The sequence below is a fragment of the Cydia splendana genome, chromosome 6 (assembly GCF_910591565.1).
Source record: "Cydia splendana chromosome 6, ilCydSple1.2, whole genome shotgun sequence".
Classification (NCBI taxonomy): domain Eukaryota; kingdom Metazoa; phylum Arthropoda; class Insecta; order Lepidoptera; family Tortricidae; genus Cydia; species Cydia splendana.
The window spans coordinates 1,435,776-1,456,222 of record NC_085965.1 but is presented as its reverse complement, the minus strand read 5'-3'; the positions used below and the strand labels follow the sequence as shown (position 1 = coordinate 1,456,222).

The 20,447-nt window shown below is 37.3% G+C and overlaps 2 protein-coding genes across 3 annotated transcripts in view; one reads left to right on the top strand and one right to left on the bottom strand.

The window, feature by feature from the left end:
* The window catches only part of LOC134791255 (Fanconi anemia group I protein homolog), a 46,843-nt gene extending 44,935 nt beyond the window's left edge, over nt 1-1,908 (bottom strand). Inside the window, exons 1-3 of the mRNA XM_063762237.1 lie at nt 1,765-1,908; nt 1,576-1,686; nt 848-1,020 (exon numbers count right to left, since the gene is read on the bottom strand). Of these exons, the coding sequence (XP_063618307.1) occupies nt 848-1,020; nt 1,576-1,686; nt 1,765-1,863 (383 nt within the window). The 5' untranslated portion in view covers nt 1,864-1,908. The remainder of the gene's footprint in view (nt 1-847; nt 1,021-1,575; nt 1,687-1,764) is intronic.
* Nucleotides 1,909-4,835: 2,927 nt separating this feature from the next.
* The window catches only part of LOC134791219 (klaroid protein-like), a 29,439-nt gene continuing 13,827 nt past the window's right edge, over nt 4,836-20,447 (top strand). The window contains exons 1-3 of one of the 2 annotated variants that reach the window (XM_063762193.1): nt 4,836-5,023; nt 12,046-12,152; nt 14,062-14,217. In XM_063762193.1, coding sequence (XP_063618263.1) covers nt 4,931-5,023; nt 12,046-12,152; nt 14,062-14,217 — 356 coding nt within the window. In that variant the 5' untranslated portion in view covers nt 4,836-4,930. Of the gene's footprint in view, nt 5,024-6,812; nt 6,822-12,045; nt 12,153-14,061; nt 14,218-20,447 lie in introns of those variants that run through there. The other variant, XM_063762194.1, reaches the window with a different exon arrangement.

The following is a 20,447-nucleotide window of genomic DNA, read 5'->3' as shown; positions in this document are numbered from 1 at the left end:
GAAGCGATGGATTCTAAAGAAGAATCCTGAGCGTAATGAGGGATTCAAGTGTTAACGCCCAAGACGAAATAATTTTGGTACCGTGTGACACATACTGCTATTCACATCAACTATGAGGAAAATAAAAAAATCTTAGTGTTGACACAATCTGATGCTTAAGCTGATTATTTAAGCTAAAAAAATAATGTGCAAAAAAATGTAAAAATAGTGTGCTAGAACAGAAAAGTGTTACTTTGATCCCTCCTAGCAGGGAGGAAAAGTGCCACTTTGATCCCTCCTAGCAGGGAAGAAAATCTCTTTTCCGAATATGTGGTGTGAAAAATAAATTGTTGCCCTAGGCCCAGCCCAGGGCTCCCCATGGAGCCACCCTTGATATCATAAAGAACATGAAATTCTAATTAGCTTTGGCTTGCCTAAGAACACGTTTCCTCAAACTTTAACCCATAGTAAACATGGGCAGCCATTGCAACCTAGACTACATAGTTTAATCTAGTTATTTTGATTTTTACCTAGTAAGTGTTTTTAAATCATTTTTTATTATATATTTCATCAACAAAGGCTAATTCTTCACTGTACAAAATATTTCTTAAGAAACAATTAATATTGTTGTTTTCATTTTTGGTGTAAATATTAATTACAGCTTTATTCTCTACTTAACAATGTATTTTCAGTTTACTACTTTCACTATATCCTTGTCTTTGTTATGTGAGTCCTCTAAGGGTAAAAGCCTCCTCCATTCTTATCCATCTTTCCCTGTCCTTTTGTGTATACATCCAACTTATTCCTGCTGTATTTATTATGTCTTGTAAATATTAATTAAGTATAAATAGTATCACTCCATACTAACATCATATTAACATCACTATCATCCACAATGGACTGGACTGTATCATTGCACCACTGTACGAGCTCACTCGCTGGCGCCTTAGCCAGTTCCAATCCTATTCTACTGATCAAGTCTCCACAGTGGGTCAGAGATGTTGACTCCTTCCGCAGTGTCTTTATGACTATGTCAATCACCTGAAAATGTACAAAGAATAAGAATAACTATATGTGTCTAGAATAGAAGAATAACTGTACAGAGCCAGTGGAGACCTCGAACAAGATGGGAGGATGAACTCAAACTCACAGTGGGCCCGAACTGGAGAAGAGTGGCCCACGAAAGACCCCAATGGAAAGAGCTAGAGGAGGCCTTTGCCAAGGGCACACTGAGCTTAGAGACATACTCTAACTCAGAATAAAAGGGCTTAATAGATAGTTAGATATGTGTCTATGACTAGGCTGTCTCTGTCTTGGAACTTACCAATAATAATACCTATGTAACAATTGATTTGTGTGTTAGTGTGTGTGGGTGTACGGGTTTGAGCATTGTGTAAGTGAGAATCTGTATGTGTATGTGTGAATGATCTAAGAGAGCAAGTTATGACTAGTCGGCACGTTGGAAGATGATTGCTTTATTTTGCACGACCAATTTAATTCAATTCAATTTTGTGCATTTATGACTCCATCAATGTGTTGAAATTAGAAAGTTGGGATTAAAATTAACATTAGGGATTAGATAAATCACAACTGTACCTTAAGTTTAGACCGATACGATGGAGTGTTGTCTGAAAATCCATTAAACAGGCAATCAATTATTTTACTCCCATCACTGTTCAGAATTCGTCGCGGTAGATACTTCAATATCTGAAAATAAAAAAGACGTATTGCTACCACAAATCTTTCGCAAGGAGAATCATGATTCTTTGTGAAAGTACGACATACCTGATCAATTTTTTGATTGCATAGTTCACGTAGTTCCGCTCGTTTCGTGTTAGTATAGCCAAGTTCTTTTAGTTTCGTAAATAACTCGTTGACTTCCATTTTATTTTCAAAATAAATCGAAAACAAACGTGAAACATGCGTGAAACACTCGCTGAACTGAATGACAAACAATGACAGTACAGACAAACCTCCCGCCAAAAATTTTTATTCCAATCCGGTACACGCAGTGTGTGTTCGACTTCGACGGGCGTTTAAAATGGTATATGCATACGGGGGTTGTAGCCTTTCCAAGTACTTGCATCGTGTAGATTTACTTTTAAGACTAAGCTTGAGCAAACTTTGCTTGCGCAAGTACGCAAGCACTATGTTTTTTTCCTGTTTTTTTCATGATTTTTTATGGCCTTTTCAGCCATAGACAATTATCGTTTATCATTTGAAAGATTCTTTCGTGTTTCTAAGGCCCCGTTCGCACGGCAGCTTTTTCAACGCGCGTTAAAAAAGCGTTTGAATGACACAAATGGATAACCATGTATGTATTCACACGAAGGCGGTTTTTAAGCGCGGCGCTTTTTTATCGAGCACTGTTCGATTTTCGGCGTTGAGCGTTGGCGTCAAATTGAATAGACCATACGGAAATCCGTGTATCTGTTCTCACAAGCGTTGAAAAAGCGCCGGCGCTGCTGTCAGTTGGCTGTCAAGTGTCAATTTTTGGTGTCAATCGTCAAGATTATTATTAGTTTCACCTTAAAAATGTCAACTTATGCTTACAAATTCCTGAAATATTCAAGCTATATTAGTAGTAATAGCAAAAAAGTATGGCTTTTCTGAGATGCGTACGTGGCAGTACGACTCACAAGTGATTTTTAAGCGTTCATATGAACACAAATATTGGAAATATTGGAATATGGGGCCAAGGAACTCAAACAACGTTTACCATAGACAACACAGCTCTACTGCTGATGACGTCATCAGTTTATGTTTAGCGAGAGCTTACTGGCAGTTACGAAATTTACGAATTTCAACGTTACGGGTTCATTTATATACAATACACTATTTGTATTAAATTATTTATAGTTAAGTAACAGTACACAATTATAAATATCTCATAGTTAAAGTGATTTATAAACTCAGTGTTGTTAAACGTTAAAAGTCAACAGGGTGTTGTTACGTTACTTTTGGCGGCATCACCGAAGCCACCGAAATAGATTTCCTTGTGCAATAATCAGTGCGTATCAGTGATCCGATGAACTAATCTGCATTTGGACCGGTTCTCACAAATAGGTCACGGTTTTCGAAGATGTCGAAAAGATGATGTGAAATTTTGTGTCGCACGTTTATCAGAGATGGAGGGCTCAACCGTTAGTGGATTGCGGTCAAGGTCGCGGTCGAAAACACCCTTCCTGCGATCGAGCTGCGACCATGAGCACTGCACGGAGACGGAGGAGCACACCCACAAGTCAGGGCGGAAAACACCCATCAAAAGAAGCACCCCTATCAAGTAAGTTTTGAATAAACTGGTTTGTTTTCTTCACGCAATCCCACGCGTTTTACATCACGATTGTTTTCTTTTATTTCGAGAATGTTATTGTTAGGAATTAGGAAATCTACTTCCGTATTTACATGTGAAATGGTTTGAGGTTACAAAAATCTTCAAGGTAACATGCATAGTGTGAATAGGTACTTAATGTTTTATGAGTTTTGCATGCAAGCTGATTCAGAAGGGCAGGTGTTATGTTTCACCTGCTTATTCAGATTGTAATTAATTTATAAATAAACACAAAAGGTTACCAAGAAGTGCAAGTCAGTGTGAAATTTTGCACTTATATTGTTCATAATTCTTATCAGTTCTTATTCATATCACATAGAAATTAGCTTGGAGTAGATATCATTGAAAAATAGATAAGTAATCAGTGACATCATGGGTTTACATGTTATGTTTACCTAGTGATGTCATAAGCCATAAAATCCCATTATTTTGAGGTCATGGTGACCTCATGAGTGACCTTACCTTGGACTTGGAACATTGTCACTTGACAAATGAACTGATTTTATGACTTCAGTGACCTTCACTTGTATCCTTGATTTTATGATCACTGGCTGTTCAAGTTTGATTTATACTCTTGTTCTTGCTTGCATACATGGTGTTTTTTTAACTTCGGGGTATGGTTAAGTACATTTAAGAAAACTGAATGGCACAGTTATTAGGGTTCAGTACCTCAAAAGGAAAAACGGAACCCTTATACTCACCTTATAGAATCACTCGTGCGTCTGTCTGTCCGTCCGTCACAGCCCATGTTCTCCTGGACCAATTAAGTTGAAATTTTGGTACACATATGTAAATATGGAAAGACGGACATTGTACATAAACAAATAAATTTTAAACATGGAGGCCACTTTTGGGGGGTAAATGAGAAAATTAAAAAATAATGTTTTTTAAACTATGTGTTACATGTCAAATGAAAGAGCTCATTTTGAGAATCTCAAATATTTTGTTGTAATTAGAAAATAAATAGTTTAGAAGTTATTTAAGAAAATAGCCAATAAATTACCCCCCCCCTTTATTTCCGAAACGACTGGGTCTAATATTTTGAAAAAAATATACAAAATACTTCTTTACTTATAGATGACAGGAAAACCTGTTAGAAATGTGCAGTCAAGCGTGAGTCGGACTAATTACTTAGTTTTTGAGCCGACCTCTACGGGTTTTTTAAAGGCAATTCACTCGCGTTTCAAATATAAGAAATATATTGTTAAAAATTGGGTAATGTACGGAACCCTTGGAACGCGAGTCCGACTCGCACTTGGCCGGTTTTTTTAATTTTGTTTTTTTTTTTTACCTAAAAAGAAAATTTTATTGAAAATCTATTATTGTCAATGTGGCTACCATATTTGATTATCATTATCCTAATAAATATTTATCTTACTGCTAAATAAGCTTTCATAGATGTGATCACTTTATTTCCCAAGGCCTATGGGATCCATGAGATCTATTCTATGGATTTATAGAATTCTAATTAAATTCTGATAGGATTCAAAACCTGCAAAAACAATAATACCCATACTTTTCAGGCAACTACAACAAACCACATCAAAAACAACAACACAAGTGATAAGGGAAGAGTCAGAAGAGCTGGTCTCTCCGCCCGCTGCTCGGACCAGGCACTCTATGAAGGCTGCTGCTGACCTGGTCAAAAGCTCGGATTACTCCTCCGAGGAGAGCCTGGACAGGCTCAGGGGGCACGGGAAGGAGATATTCCAGGTATGTTTTTTTTTAACTTTATTACATACTGAGTAATCTAAATAGTTAATTCTCTAATTACAGTAAAACCTCACTAAGACGATTTTGAACGCCAAAATAGCGTATAAAGCGGTAAAGCGTATTAACCATGCCAAAATGTACGAAAATAAGTATGCAAATATGGGACCAGTATAAAATTACACACTTTGATATCATATGAATTCGCTTCATATGATACTAAAAATAATCATATGAAGCGAATTCTATTTGAATGTACTTTTCTTAAAGAGAGAGATAATGCAATAGAATTACTTCTGATTTCGCCTTAACACACTTAACACACGCCTAACACCCCATATTAATGCCGTCGTGCGACAGTGACAGTTGCGTTTCGATCGCTACGGAGCGTAAGCGATTGGCATGTTGGCTACGTGGCCTGCGTCGCCTGCGCTCAGCATACGCTTAGGTCTACTGTCCACGGAAGCGTAGCTGCATAGACGCGTTTTCGTCATTGTACGCTTGGTGTACGCTTGCTTGCAGCCTACATACAAAACCGCACAACTCTGTCCACGGAGCAGCAACGTCGCGTCAGCCGCTCCGTGGACAGAGTTGTGCGGTTTCTTATGTAGGCTGCAAGCAAGCGTACAATGACGAATACGCGTCTATGCAGCTACGCTTCCGTGGACAGTAGGCCTTAGCCTTTCCATTAACACGCAGGTCGGCTGCTGTGAGATTCTAAGAAATCGTATGTCCATCTCCATCGCTCATGCGATATTCTAATGACAGGGATGCAGATATACCATTTTAAATGACATCACAAATGTCAAAGTTCTCAATTTCATGTTTGTATTAGTACTATTACATTCCGTGGAGGGCGCAGCTGCACTTCGTGACCATTACCTACTCTGACCATTTGTAAACATTTGCAGACCGCCTCCTTGTTCGCGAATCAGCAACTCTGCACCTCTTATTATTCACATGAAAACCACATTTAATGAAACTACAAAATTATCAGCTATAAAAAAGCCAAAAAAGGAAATGGAAAAAAGAAGAGTCTCGTGTACAGTCAACTGTAAAAATATGGGTGTATACAACTTACTCAAAAATATGTCCCATAGTTCTTAATTCACTGACATAAGAGTTATGGGACATATTTTTGAGATGATTTGTACACCCATATTTTTACAGTTGACTGTACAATTAAACCTAAATTAATGCTTTTGATTACAATATCTCAACAAAGTATGGCTTTAAAATAATCAGGTAATGCGATTCAGATTGCAAATTAAGATATGTGAGCCTTTATTAAGATAATAATAGGTTCATTCATAACCCTATTACTCTAAAAGACTGTTTAATATGAGCATAAGAGGTTTACATAGTAAATATATTAGGAATCCATATCAGTCTTGTTTTATTGCACTCGACATTCTTATCGCTCCATTTTACATCAGACAAACCGTCCAACATTCAATTACAAATATATAATGAACATAAATAACAATCTAGCAATTAAAAACAGACTCCCTCTCAACCCTAGCTATTTAAACCTTTAATACAACCTGTTAAGGTTTAATTTAGATCAACGCGTTTAAAAGTTTGTTCTCTTACGCTCGAAATTTATAAATGGATTCGATTTTGAATCCCCCACGCGGTTTATTTTTAAATCCGAACGCATATGGGCATTTCCCGCCAAGCAGTCGGTCGTCTTATAACGAAGTTTACATACGTTTAACCTTTGAGTGTACATACTACTTAGTATTTGGCTATTTACGGAGTAATTGACCTGGTTCTGAGGAATATCAAGGATGCGAGTGAGGTACGTTTCTATGGAGATGTTTGGATTCTTAGAATCGATTGGTGGTTGAGATGTGCGCTTTGTATTGGGTGAGTTTATTATAATTGTTTCTTAAGGAGAATTAACAGAAATTTAACTCGTAGGACTATTAAAAGCTGTTTTAGTGGTACATATTAAGCTTCGATATGGTGATGATAAGTGTTTGTTTTTCTTTTACGCAAGTGCAAAAGATGGTACAGTTTAATTGGTAGTGTGACACTGAGGAGTTACTGTGACAAAAAAACTGTTATTTTCAAAAAAATCGAATAAACAATTCAAATGATGTGCCGTTCTCTAGGAAAAGATAGTTTTATGTTAGAGGATCTAAATTATAAACCTTTCCTCAAGATTTTAATCTTTCCGAAAACATCTGATAATAGCAAATGATATTTAGTATACAATAAACTCATTTACACGAGTCGGGGTTTAAACTCACGACGGTTTGAAGGCTACACGCCCTACCCTGTGCTTTTAATATTAGTTTATCCATATATCTACAGCTAATTTTTGACATATAAAGTTAGAATCAGGCCGGTTATATGTTTATTATTGTTTATCGTATAGCGCATAACATTATGTGTTTATGGTATCCATTATTATCGCCTGTGATAGATTATTATCAACTTCCGCGCCTGTTTCGTACTTACCGTTGCCGACATCCCGAACTAGTAATGTGGGGCCATAGAGACAGCGTCTCAACTCCACCGGAAACAGAAACAGGCGGTCGGACGCATAGTTTGTTTAGTAGTCTCATGTTTGTTTAGGGTGATAATATTCACTAAAGATGCGCGTTACGGTCATTGTTACTGCAACTGTATCAATAGTAAAAGTTTACTATTTACTTACAATCGAACAAACTGATATGTGATCCACCATATAACGTTTTCACAGTAAGTGTCATAAAGTCATAATAATGTTACTTTATAAATCAATGTAATGCCAATGGCGTACCATGTGAAAAGGTTTCACAGTGGGTCCGGAATCAAATTGTTCTATTATACGTCGTGCTGGTATTTAGGTAATTAGCTGGTCTAGTCTATTCAGAACACCGTTTATACTGAACACGCTGTAACTATAGACCCAACGCCGTTCTCTCCGTTTCTATGGCGCCACAATCAAAGTATGAGTCAGTACTCTGTACAGCACGCTTCAATTAGCACTGGATTCGCGCGAGCCGGCATGATGTCATAAGCAAAGGCGATGACCGGCGCTGGTAGTAATAAGTTTGGGCTACTTGGCCGGTGCACACCTTTCGATTACTCTGCAAACGCGACCACTTCCATTGGTGAGAGAACACGGCAATACAATTAAAATAATAGAAGTAGCTAAGCGAGTGAGAAGTTAAAAAATCATCTCATAATTAAGAGCCAACGGGAGTGGTCATTTCTCCATACAAACGTACTCCTCGTTTTCCTCCGTGGTTTTTGAAGCTAGAGCAATGATTTTTTTCAACACAGATTAATATTGTCAATATCTGTGTCGGACCGTTTTGCTTTTTTTGATATTTTTGTTTTTTAAGGCGCTAGAGCCCTTCAAAAATGCCCAAAATGGCCTAATTGACTATGCCGCAATGAGAGGCGTGGCATTCAAAACTGATATCAATTAGCCAAAAAAGCAAAACGGTCCGACACAGATAATTTCATAATCATTTAGATTTCCAAATTTGGTTACGATTGGTTAAGTTTTGGAGGAGGAAACAGAGGAGTACGAAACCTCGATTTTTGAGATTTTTACGCAGGATTTTTCGCCTTGTCCTTATCGCACTACTTTTAGGTGCCTCTTCCGTTAGCGAGACGGGTATATTTACCTAAAATATTTAAAACTCAGCTCCTGTTTCGTCTTAATTGTTAAAGAAGGCATGTGCGCGGGTTTCGGATTATTTTGATCACCTCACCCGCTTATCTACTTCTGCTGCTGACAACAGTTATAGTAGATTGTTAACCAAGGGTTGAAAGGCACCCATTCCTGTCGAGGTAGTTTGGCGCTCGAACGCAGTGAGAGCGCCAATAGTCCGAGACGGAAATGGTGCCTTTCACCCGAGTTAAACACTCTACTTTTCATATCGAATGCGAGGAAACCAAACAAGACAAGGGTATTTCGCAAAATCAGTAATTGAAGTACCTAATAGACCTACGGCCATGACTTTTTTCCTTAGGACTTACTTGCAATCGGAGACTTTACATGTGTGAAGATTAATAACCCCTAGCGAAAATAATTTAGATTGCAATATTTACGAAAACACACATTTTTTTAACAAACTGCAGTAATTTTAAAATTATTTGTTCATTATAGCTGATTATAGTATGAAAATCAGCGGGATTGCTTCTTACTTTTTAATTTTATACTTTTTCGTTCTAAAAGCCACAACAGACTACCGGACCGCACCGCGACCTTGGTGCGCCGCACCACCTAATAACATAATAAAAGTATTTTAAATATTAAATAACAATTTAATTAATAATATAAGAAATTTTTAGTTGTATTTTATTTTATTTTCATGAATATAGTGCTAAATAACATTAAAAACCAATTTAATATCGTACAAACGTTTAACTGTGGCTGTACAAGATTCTGCCTTTGCTCACTTACGCAAGTGTAAGGTTTAAAAAAATATTTTTGGTGTATTCCTTTTGGTTCCCGCCTTATGAAATCGAGTAAATAGAATCATTCAATCATCAGTTTTTATAAAAAAAGGATCAACGTGGGATTAGTAAAATTAAACAATGACCAATTGTTCCAGGCGAGGAAATAAAGACACTATTTTTCTATTTTGTTTCCACCCAGTTGTTCGTGGGACGGGGAGGCAGAGGAGTACACCACTTTTCTGCGCTAGAGCATAAACGTATCACTTTCTGCGCACCTTTTAGAACAACAACGACCCACTTTCAGAGCATGAGATATGAAAAATAATTTAAGTAGTTGTGATCTTTTCTGTTAATTTGTATCCTTGTGTGTTAGGTACTATCTCCGATCGCAATATTACATTCGATATAAGAGTATTTTTAACATACTTTATTGTTAAAATGTTATACATGTAATCAACCACATTATTAAAACGATACCGTGTCAACAACTTTTTTAAATATGTAATTAATGTAATTATATTAAGCTTATGAATAATCCGATTAAGCGTGTAACTATTAACAAGTTTTATCGCCCGACATGACTAATTATGACAGCTCATCAGATCAACAGAGATTAAGGGACGGTAGCACCATTCATATATTTTCTGTGGTAGCACCAAACCGTCCGGTAACGTCATTAAAATACGCTTATATAGAAACTATAGAAAATTTGATAGCTTTCTATAGGATGACTGCTGCCGCCGCCATATTTAACGTTAGTCAATTCGGTTACTTGTGCTTGCTTGTGCCTAGTGTAACTACCTTAATTAATTTATAGTTCTTAGTTTTTACGACCCTACACACGATCTTTTTATCCGGCTTGTATAAATCCGGTAGTACCTAACGACCGTTAAGTTTATTGTCTGCATCCTGTTTAACACTGTTAACGCTACTCGCTCGCTTCAGAATGTAATTTAATCCTCAAATTGGATTAAACGGTTAATTTGATTTGAATTAACCGGTGCATTATCGATGCCACCGAAATTATCGGTGTCCGTGGTCCGTATTCGTTACCTCCGTTAGAAATATGATATGATTGAAGAAATCTAATCCAACATTAAATATAAGTCGACCGGTCTGGCCTAGTGGGTAGTGACCCTGCCTGCGAAGCCGATGGTCCTGGGTTCGAATCCCGGTAAGGGCATTTATTTGTGTGATAACACAGTTATTTGTTCCTGAGTCATGGTTGTAATCTATGTATATAAGTATGTATTTATCTATATAAGTATGTATATCGTCGCCTAGCACCCATAGTACAAGCTTTGCTTAGTTTGGGGCTAGCTTGATCTGTGTAAGATGTCCCCTAATATTTATTTATTATTTTATTTAAGTATAATATGTACTTGCTTAAAGTATTATAACATTTATAATTCGGCAAATACGTTCATCTGTAAATTTAGCATAACATTCCATGACTTAAACACACTTGACATGTCTTGACTATAGTCGTGTAAGTCGTTTTGAATACTTCGCTTAATAACTACAACCGCAGCTGACTGTACGTATCATTCATCATCAGTCATCACATTTAATAATTTCGCCCTTATAGCTACATTTGCAGCTGACTGTACAATTTGACCCAGAATTCAAAAAGGTTCACTTATTTCACTATAGGTGACCGCGTAAAATCGTTATGTCACGTTATGTGTAGGTTGAATGCACCCATTTTCACCCAAATTGGATTAGACTGATTTATGATAAGCTGTGGTAACGACCCCAGTGCTATTACAATGGCTCTGACGCTCGGTGGGCGTGGGCTTCTGGTATAATAACATGAAGTTATTTCTTGTAGTTAGGATTATTGTGTAACCACAAGGACAGCTCGAAGTAGCTAGAACTTAAACCTAAAGGATTTTGTTTGATTATTCGATTATTTTGTCCACAAGGCCCAGTTACCTGCCATAATATTTAGCACGACGAAGCACATTACAAATACCTTAAACAATTTTTTATGGCTACAGAGCGGCTACCGCGAAAACCGAAATTCGCAAATTGCGGGGATCTTTATCTTTTACTCCAATGAAGGCGTAATAAAAGTGACAGAGAAAAATGCCCGCAATTTCCGAACTTCGATTTTCGCGGTTATAGCCCAGAGCCATGTCAGATTGACTCACTAAATTAAATACAAGTAATAGAACTGTGTTCGTACCGGCTTGCATGTTTAGTGACAGTTAAGTTCCTAACAAGTCTGATTTCTGATTTGACGCACCTTAACTTTTTTTTTTTTTGTTGACGGAGTGGTAAAATGCGTTACGCATTCCCCCGGCCTGGGAAGCCATTGGGGGATATGTGGGACTCCCTCCTGCAGCCGTCCTCTCTTATTGAGAGGGGGAGAGGAGGCATACCCACTAAAAGCCACTCCGGCGTCACCCTTCTCACCGTTTTGAAAGAGCCATGGGATACCTGAGATTCTACCATGACACACCTTAGATACCTAGCATTCGCTTATCCCACTATACGCCATGACCGGTCTTTAAAATTAAGCTGGGAGATATCGATAATTGTATGATAATGACTCTCGATAGAAACTTATCGATAAACTTTACATTTACATTTGTTTAATTTAGTGTTTTTGTTGACAGAACGAGGTGAACAGCCAGTATGAACGAGTATCCACCACCAGCCGGTACCACACGCTGGCGGACCTCACGCTCAGCCCCATCCATGCCGCCAACATCACCGCCGACCGGTAAGTTACTTAATAACTATCCGCAAACCAAACTGACGACCGAGATCATGTTACCATCTCATTCACTCTTGCTTCGATTATGCAAGAGGGAATGAAAAGTTTTACAACCCCGGTCGTCAGTTTGGTTTGAGAATAAGTATAATATAGTGTAAGGCCTTAGTGGCAAGCATTCAGCGGGCCGAGCGGTGCGTTCGGCGGGGCGTGCAGCGTAGCGTCGAACGCCCAAGGGGCTAGAGCAGCGACCTGAGGCTCATAACATGGACGATTGGACGCTGCGGCGCACGCCCCACTTAAGCGTCCTTAGTTTGCGCGCGAATACTTAGGAAGCAAATTGAATCCCATCTTGTTAAGGTACAGTGGCACCTGGTTAAGCGGGCCCTGGATAATTGGGAAACCTCAGTAATTGCAATCAAAGGTCCGGTCCCGGTCCCTTGAGACTAAGAGACCTCTGTAATTGAAATTACGGAAACTCTTTAAATGCAATTTAGATTTGAGTGCTTTTCTTAATTTTACCTCTTTATAGAACACATTGCAACTAAGACCTCTATAATTGAAACTGTGCAAAAAAAGTTCCGTTATTTTAGTACTTCTTATTACCTCTATTATTGAAACGAGTCTTAATTATTACCTCTGTCTACCTATATTTTCGTAATTAAGGACCATCTTCTGTCTCTCTATCGCATGCAACGAGGCATGCAACCTAGAAGAGCGCCATTTACAATTAGCTTTCTCCGGCCTTTCCTATAGCGGTTGCCACCGCAAGTGGGTACGTGACGTTACGGTGTGTTTATTAGTTAGATACTGTTTGAAAGTTGGTGTTTAGTAGTAACACCAACTTTCAAACAGTACTAAACAGCAACTATCTGGCTCGAAGCCAATTTTTTACCCACGAATATATTTACGGTGCAATTTCTGACGTAAATGTAGTAATAGGTCACGGCGGTTATACCGGCTGTCATATTTATGAATGCTGTAACTAATGTACTGGCTAATTCATAATAATTACAAATTCAAGGACAAAAACGTTTAAAATTTTGTTTGTACGAGATAGAATCGCAGACGCTGTTTACCCAGAATATATTTTTATTTTGTTTAATCCTGGTCATAAACTACCTAGGTATAGACCTATTCATGAAGATCTCGAGGTCACCACACCACACGTGTATGCTATTTTGTTTAAGTTCTAGAATAATACTTCACGAACTAACCCACTCTGCGGCATTGGCATCTAACATTTTTAATATTTCAACAATCGGTGTTATGATCGTACACATAGATGCAACCAGAAAGCGACAGCACTTTCACACTAAGTTTCACACGGCGCTATAGAGTGGGTGTTCAGATATTTTTGACCACCTCGGCCGCTCCGATATATCTGTCTGTACGTGTAATGGGCAGTGCGCAGATGTCTCAAAGTATGCTTTAGCAACCTTATCCCGAGTAATATCGCAGCGACTTCCATATGACCTTCCAACCCAGAGGGGAAACTAGACCATTATTGGAATTATAGTCTATGATGAGATGACCAGACATCGTAAATTTTATAGCATTTTTGGTGCTGCGGAGTGGTGTTAACGGAATTGGTATAGATAATTCCAACTGAAATGGTAAATTAAGGTTAATATTAACGTAATTAACGCTAATTAATCATTAGGGTTGAAATTGTTTATAACAATTTCGTTAACACCACTCCGCTGCACCGAAAATGCTATAAAATTTACGATGTCTGGCGATGACATACAACGTCTTCTTTACTGTGACAGCTAAACATCAAATAATATTAGTGTGTATATTATAAGTTCCAAGTAGGTTATTCATTGGTATGGACGATCCAGGGTTCGAACAAGATATCTTTTTACCAGCACTTCTAATTTAGATCTTTGTACTAAATCAATTTATTATCCCACAGATCGACGCGTTTCAGCAGCCCGGCGCACAGCGCGTGTTCCACGGACAGCTCGTTCGCCGAGCAGGCCCTAGCGGACGCCACCTGCCTCCTGGACCGCGACCCCAACCGGGAGCACCTGCCCTACCGCCTGTACAAGATGGCCGGCGAATACTGGAAGTGAGTATGATCAAAATCAATCGCCTTTCAGGCTCACAATTAGTTTAAAGGTTCCGTCACACAGGGGCGTTTTCCGGGCGGGGCGTGAGCGTTTTATATGTAAAAGCGGCGCGCCCCGCTCACGCGCCGCCTGCAAAACGCGCCTGTGTGACGTGACGGAGCCTTAAGGTTCCATTCCATAGTTGCCCGTCACACATACGTCGTCACGAAAGGCGGACTTAAATGGGGCGAAGGTATTAATGGGCATAAAAAACAAATGGGAGTATCTTTGCACTATTTACGTCATTCAATCAAGGGTCAAGACACTGGCATAGACTCAGTGTCAAAGTAAATTATGCTTATAGTAGCTCATTTAATGCTATCATACATTTCATTATAATCCATGGCCTTCAACTGGATCAATCATATTAAACGTATGAAAAGTTTGACGGAGCTGAGGCTGACCGCAGTCATATAATTTGAGAACGACCCAACTATGCTATAATTGGCCTGATGACAGTAACAAAGAATCATGGAAATAATGGTTTCAAAGAAACATATACGTACACTGAGAGAAAAATCATCACCAGGAATTAATAAACAGTTCTGTACTGGGGGAAAAAATGAAGTTTTAGTAGTAATCATGGAAGTTTCACTATTTCTGTAAAATTTATTTATTTCTACAAACAGCTCAGTAATACTAAATCTAATTTCAGCAAACAGACTTTAGTAAATGGAGCATTAAACAAAGTTCAGTATTTGTTACAATCCATTTTTATTACTACTAAAATTCTCCGATTTTTACTAGTAAAGTTTGTGATTTATGGAAAAAAGCATCTGTGATTTCAAGTTATGATTTTAGTAAATGTCTCACTTACATAGTTTTGTAATATCTAAAAAACGAGTTCGCGGGAATAACATTACCCCATTTAAAATAACAATTCAGTTGTTACTATAGCGACATTACAAAGTTTACTGGTATTTAGTAGATAGACTTGTTGTGTTTACGTTCATTGTTGTACCAATCACTAAACGAGTTTTGTAATACCAACACAGCGAAACGAATGTTAGTGATTTTAGTAAAATTTACTACTTGCTACGTTCATTTGGTTAGAGTTAGTATTGTGTCGGATGTCGGGCGGGCGTGTCTCGTGTCTTCTTTGTTTAAAACATACTTAAGTTAAATAATAAATTTAGGATATATTGTGGGCCATGGACATATTAACCCGCGACCTACTGTGTAGTTGGTGTCTACAGGAATATATTGTTCTGCAACTTCGAGCTAGCTGTTGTTATTCTAGTGATAATGACATCATAGGTAAATCTAAACTGTTTGCAATTCCAACCTCCCTAGCACAGGTGCGCCGCGAGAGCATGTTGCGCGCGTAATAAATACTAGTCTCTTTCTGACTGTATGAATAAGAAAGGAATGGGTAGAATATCTCGACAGGCTTTTATAGTGCCTCTTTAGTACAGAGATATACAGTAGAGTCCGGTTATAACGACGCCCAAGGGACCGCTGATATTACGTCGTACTAACCGGACGTCGTACAAAACGAACTGCCAATTTTAATGTATTTTTTAATCAAAATAATTACATCATTTTGTATTTATTAATACTTTTATAAGACAATCAAAGAAAAAAAAAGTATTTTTTTTAATATTTATTTACGTTAGTATTACGACACCTTGTCTTAAATGGAGAGACTTGTGTGTTTAGAAGAAGCCACTTTTCAAGGTACGCGTACTCACTCGTCATCCGCAAATTACTCGAATCCCGTAGAATAAAAAGTCGTAATTCTTGGGGAACTAGTCAAGATGACGTTGTTTTATCACATAGTTCCTATGGCCACCTCCTGTGTCCATCATCAGATCAGCTGGAAGGTACCAAAATATTGCATTGTCACCCAACTGACATAATTATGTATGTGAAGTTTAAGCTCGATTGAATAATGGGAATTGTTTTATTTAGTTTGCAAGATTACGAAAAGTCACATGACTATTTCATCCTGCTCCGTATAGGCAAAAGAGGGAGAGTTGGGTGCGCGGGACGGAGTAAGCTTCTTACCAACAACTTACTTATAAAAACTACGTCGCTCGTCGTTGTAACCGAACTTGACGGACGGATTTTGAGTCAATTTCCGTCGTTAAAAGCGATCGGTCGTTATAAGCGGAGTCGTAATAAACGGTTGTGCTTTCATAGTAACTTGTACTAAAACCAAACAAGTGCCTATACTTACGTCGCTATAAGCGGTTGGTTGTTATATGCGAAGTCGTACTAACCGGACTCTACTGTACTACCAAACGCTTTTTTATTCATACAGACAGAAATAGAGACGGGTAGCTACCACGCGCGCGACATGCTCTCGCGGCGCCCGTTTGCTAGGGGCGGAGGAATTGCAAACAGTTTAGTTTTTGCCTGTGACCTGTGACGTCATTATCTCTAGAATAACAACAGCTAGCTTGGAATCGCAGTACAGTTTAGTAAAACCTATGACGTCATCGTCTCCGATATTGCTAAAGCACGCTTAGAATTACAAAACGGTTAGTTTTCACCCATGACGTCATCACCTCCGATATTGCTAAAGCACCTCTCGGAATAACAAAACCAAATTTCTGAAATTACTCTAGCATACTTCAAATTACAAATATAGAAGTTGTATTTCCTACTAAATGGAAATTGCAAAAGTCAATTTGTTCCTATTAGTTGACTCTCCTTGTCCCCGGATTAAGTTTTATTTTTGTAATTCTAAGTGTGTTTTTGTTAGTTTTTTTTCTCAGTGTAAATACGATTCTAAAAAACCGGGCAAGTGCGAGTCGGACTCGCGCACGAAGGGTTCCGTACCATAATGCAAAAAGAAACGAAAAAAAAAAGCAAAAAAAAAAACGGTCACCCATCCAAGTACTGACCACTCCCGACGTTGCTTAACTTTGGTCAAAAATCACGTTTGTTGTATGGGAGCCCCATTTAAATCTTTATTTTATTCTGTTTTTAGTATTTGTTGTTATAGCGGCAACAGAAATACATCATCTGTGAAAATTTCAACTGTCTAGCTATCACGGTTCGTGAGATACAGCCTGGTGACAGACGGACGGACGGACGGACGGACGGACGGACGGACGGACGGACAGCGAAGTCTTAGTAATAGGGTCCCGTTTTACCCTTTGGGTACGGAACCCTAAAAATGGCCCAATCTCAGTATAAACATTAGGATTATTAATATATTCAATAAAATAAAACTGCAAAATTCTCTAATCGGCCATTTTGACTGAAACGCGAATCAGAAGCGAGCTAAGAATTGACGTCATCAATGTATGACATATTTCTTAGAGCAACATAGACAACCTCATTGACTGTAATCCATTACGTCCTCACCAAAGAGTTTGGAAGTTCAAAAAAAAATATTATTTCGCCACTAAACATTTATTACGTCCAAAAAATATTATTACACGATATAAAGTAAATATTTATTTGTTATTATATAAATAAAACTCTAAATAATACGATATTTCACAAAAAAACTTTTTTAATTTTTTGGCTGAATGGAACTATCATTGCCATGTTGGCTGTCGTAACTAGAAAAAATTAAAAATTAAAAAGTAAACCCGGCGCTCGGTGATTTTCACTCAAAATTTACATGTATCTAAATAATTCATCTTAAATTGCAACCGTGTGAGAGTCTTTGTATAAAATGACTTATATGTGAACAATTTTTGTAATGTATTTATCACCCCTAATCGTAATATATGGTGCTGAATTAACAATATCATTCGGATTCAAGGGAAATTCGTAACTGTAAGTATGTAAACAATGTCTACCACCATAATTTATGACGTCACAAATGGCGTGTGAGGCGTTTTCGCGCGAGGTTTAAACTAGCTATAATAAAATGCAATTATTTATGTTAAATTTTATGAGTATAGCTGAAATATTGTGTTTTTCGGAACCAATACAAGTGTACCGATAATATTAAAAGGGATTTCAAAATTTGTCATCAGGCCAATTATAATGGAAGAGGTGATAACGTGAAACGGTAACTCAAAGAATCCATAAAATGTCTCAAAACGCATCTTTGCCTACTCGCCAAATGCAGAGAAGCTCCATCGTGAACTTCGTACATATTTATAAAGATTTCTAGCATAGAGCGCACTCAAGGCCGACTGAAACAGATTTTTCCTGTTTTTGATAATGAATAAAATAAATTAGCATTTTCCTGTCTATTAGTATTTATGTTAGTGTAGCATTTACTACGGTATAGTGCGTACTTGTTATGACTTTTATTTAAATAGTTTAATTCTAAATACCCGATTACATTCCATAAACATTCATTCATTTATAAACAAATAAAGGAGTGGGTTTCCACCTTAAGATGTGCAGGTAACTTATTTATTTACTAGCGACCAGCCCCGGCTTTGCACGGGTTAACAAATTATACACCTAAACCTTCCTCAAGAATCACTCTATTGATAGGTGAAAACCGCATGAAAATCCGTTCAGTAGTTTTTGAGTTTAGCGCGAACAAACACACAAACAGACAAACGCGGCAGAGGACTTTGTTTTATAAGGTGTCGTGAGTTCTTTTTTAAAGTGCATCATAATTTTCATAACCAGCGTAGAATAAAATGTAAATAAAAATAAATATCAAAAAAAAGTGCTGGAGATACTTTCTCAACTGAAAAGTTTAGAGAACCTGACATTTTGTTATTAATATAACGGGTACTCTTCTTAAAACCAAACTACCCACCATCAGCAAGATCAATCAATTCACCACCTGGCTGGCTACTGACATGTTTATTTAAATGATTATTATTTATTAATTGACATTTAATTTAGTTTTATTATATTTATTGATAACATACGAGTATTTTTTTAATAATGGGCGTGATGACAGTAACGGACGTGGAAACGGTAGAACTGACCGTAACGTAAGTAATTTTACATTTCTTTGAAATATTTTTAAGTTTAATATTGCGAAAAGTAACAGTTTTTGTTTTGTCTTAGATCTAGGTTTATGTACTGTCTGTAAGTGGTATTTCTTGCTAACTGACTTCGGAAGTAAGGAAAATATGTTTTTAAAGTTTATGTCGAAATTTATAAAAAAATTGATTCTTGACTATTGAACAATAAAATCAACTAGAAGAACAATGTAAAAGCTGCCAGATTTACCGGGTAGAAATAACTATAAAATCAATTTTAAAACATAAGAGCAACATTAATCGCTGTGCGGAAAGTGAACAACTAACTTGTCCTGTTCTTTTTAGTAATAACACATTCTAAAAACCAGTAGTATAATGTCGTATATCTAGTATCGAAAACTACAATGACATACGTCTTTCTTTTATTGAGGACATATGAGATTCAAGATCAAGGCCTGTTCACTTCCTAAGAAAGTTATGTCCCCAAATAATTGCGCATGTGTGCGCCTGAAGCTTCTATGTGTGCTTTGGCCTCCTAGAAAAAGTTGCCAGTAATAAAAATAAAAACATTTTTCTACAGCAACATTGCTCCCAACTCTGATTAAAATTTTCACGAATTTTATACATTATTAATCATAAAACGAGACTTAAAACACTTAAAACTTAATTACACGCGATTAAGTTTTATAATGAATATTTCCTTCCAACTGTCTTTATCAATGTTCATAAAATATATGGAGGGTAGAAGTACGTCTACCCACCATAATAAAAAAAAACTTGTCAATTACTCTGTCCAACTGCTGTGGTTAAAGTTCATAACGCAAATTTTATTTATTAAATCTTTAAATAATAAATACAACATAGCGGTACCACCACTTAAGATTCTGTAAGTCTGTACCTACAGGGATTACAGCAATGCACATAGAAAATGTGCTAAATGCGGAGCAACGGCTGTTGAAGATACATATTTGGGTGAAATTCACAGCTTTAGTGGGTTCAGAAGGAACCGCGTCATAACGCATCTGGAAAGCGTATTAATTAACCGTGAAGAAATGTATGAATAGGTACAAGTTGGAAATCTGTGTAAAATGCCGTGTGTAAAGTTTAGTGTATCTGTGTGTGTAAAGTGCAAGTAATAGGTAGGCATGCCTAAAGTTATTTGTATTATACTGAAAACTTTGTGAATGCGCTTTATTAATGTCTATTTTTTTATTAAGTTGTCAGGGTTTAATTTTCAGTGTATGTATATTTCTATATGTAAAACATTTTCTAATAAATAATACAATGTTATAAACATAAATATGCCTTTTATTTAAATCAATTGATAATACCCC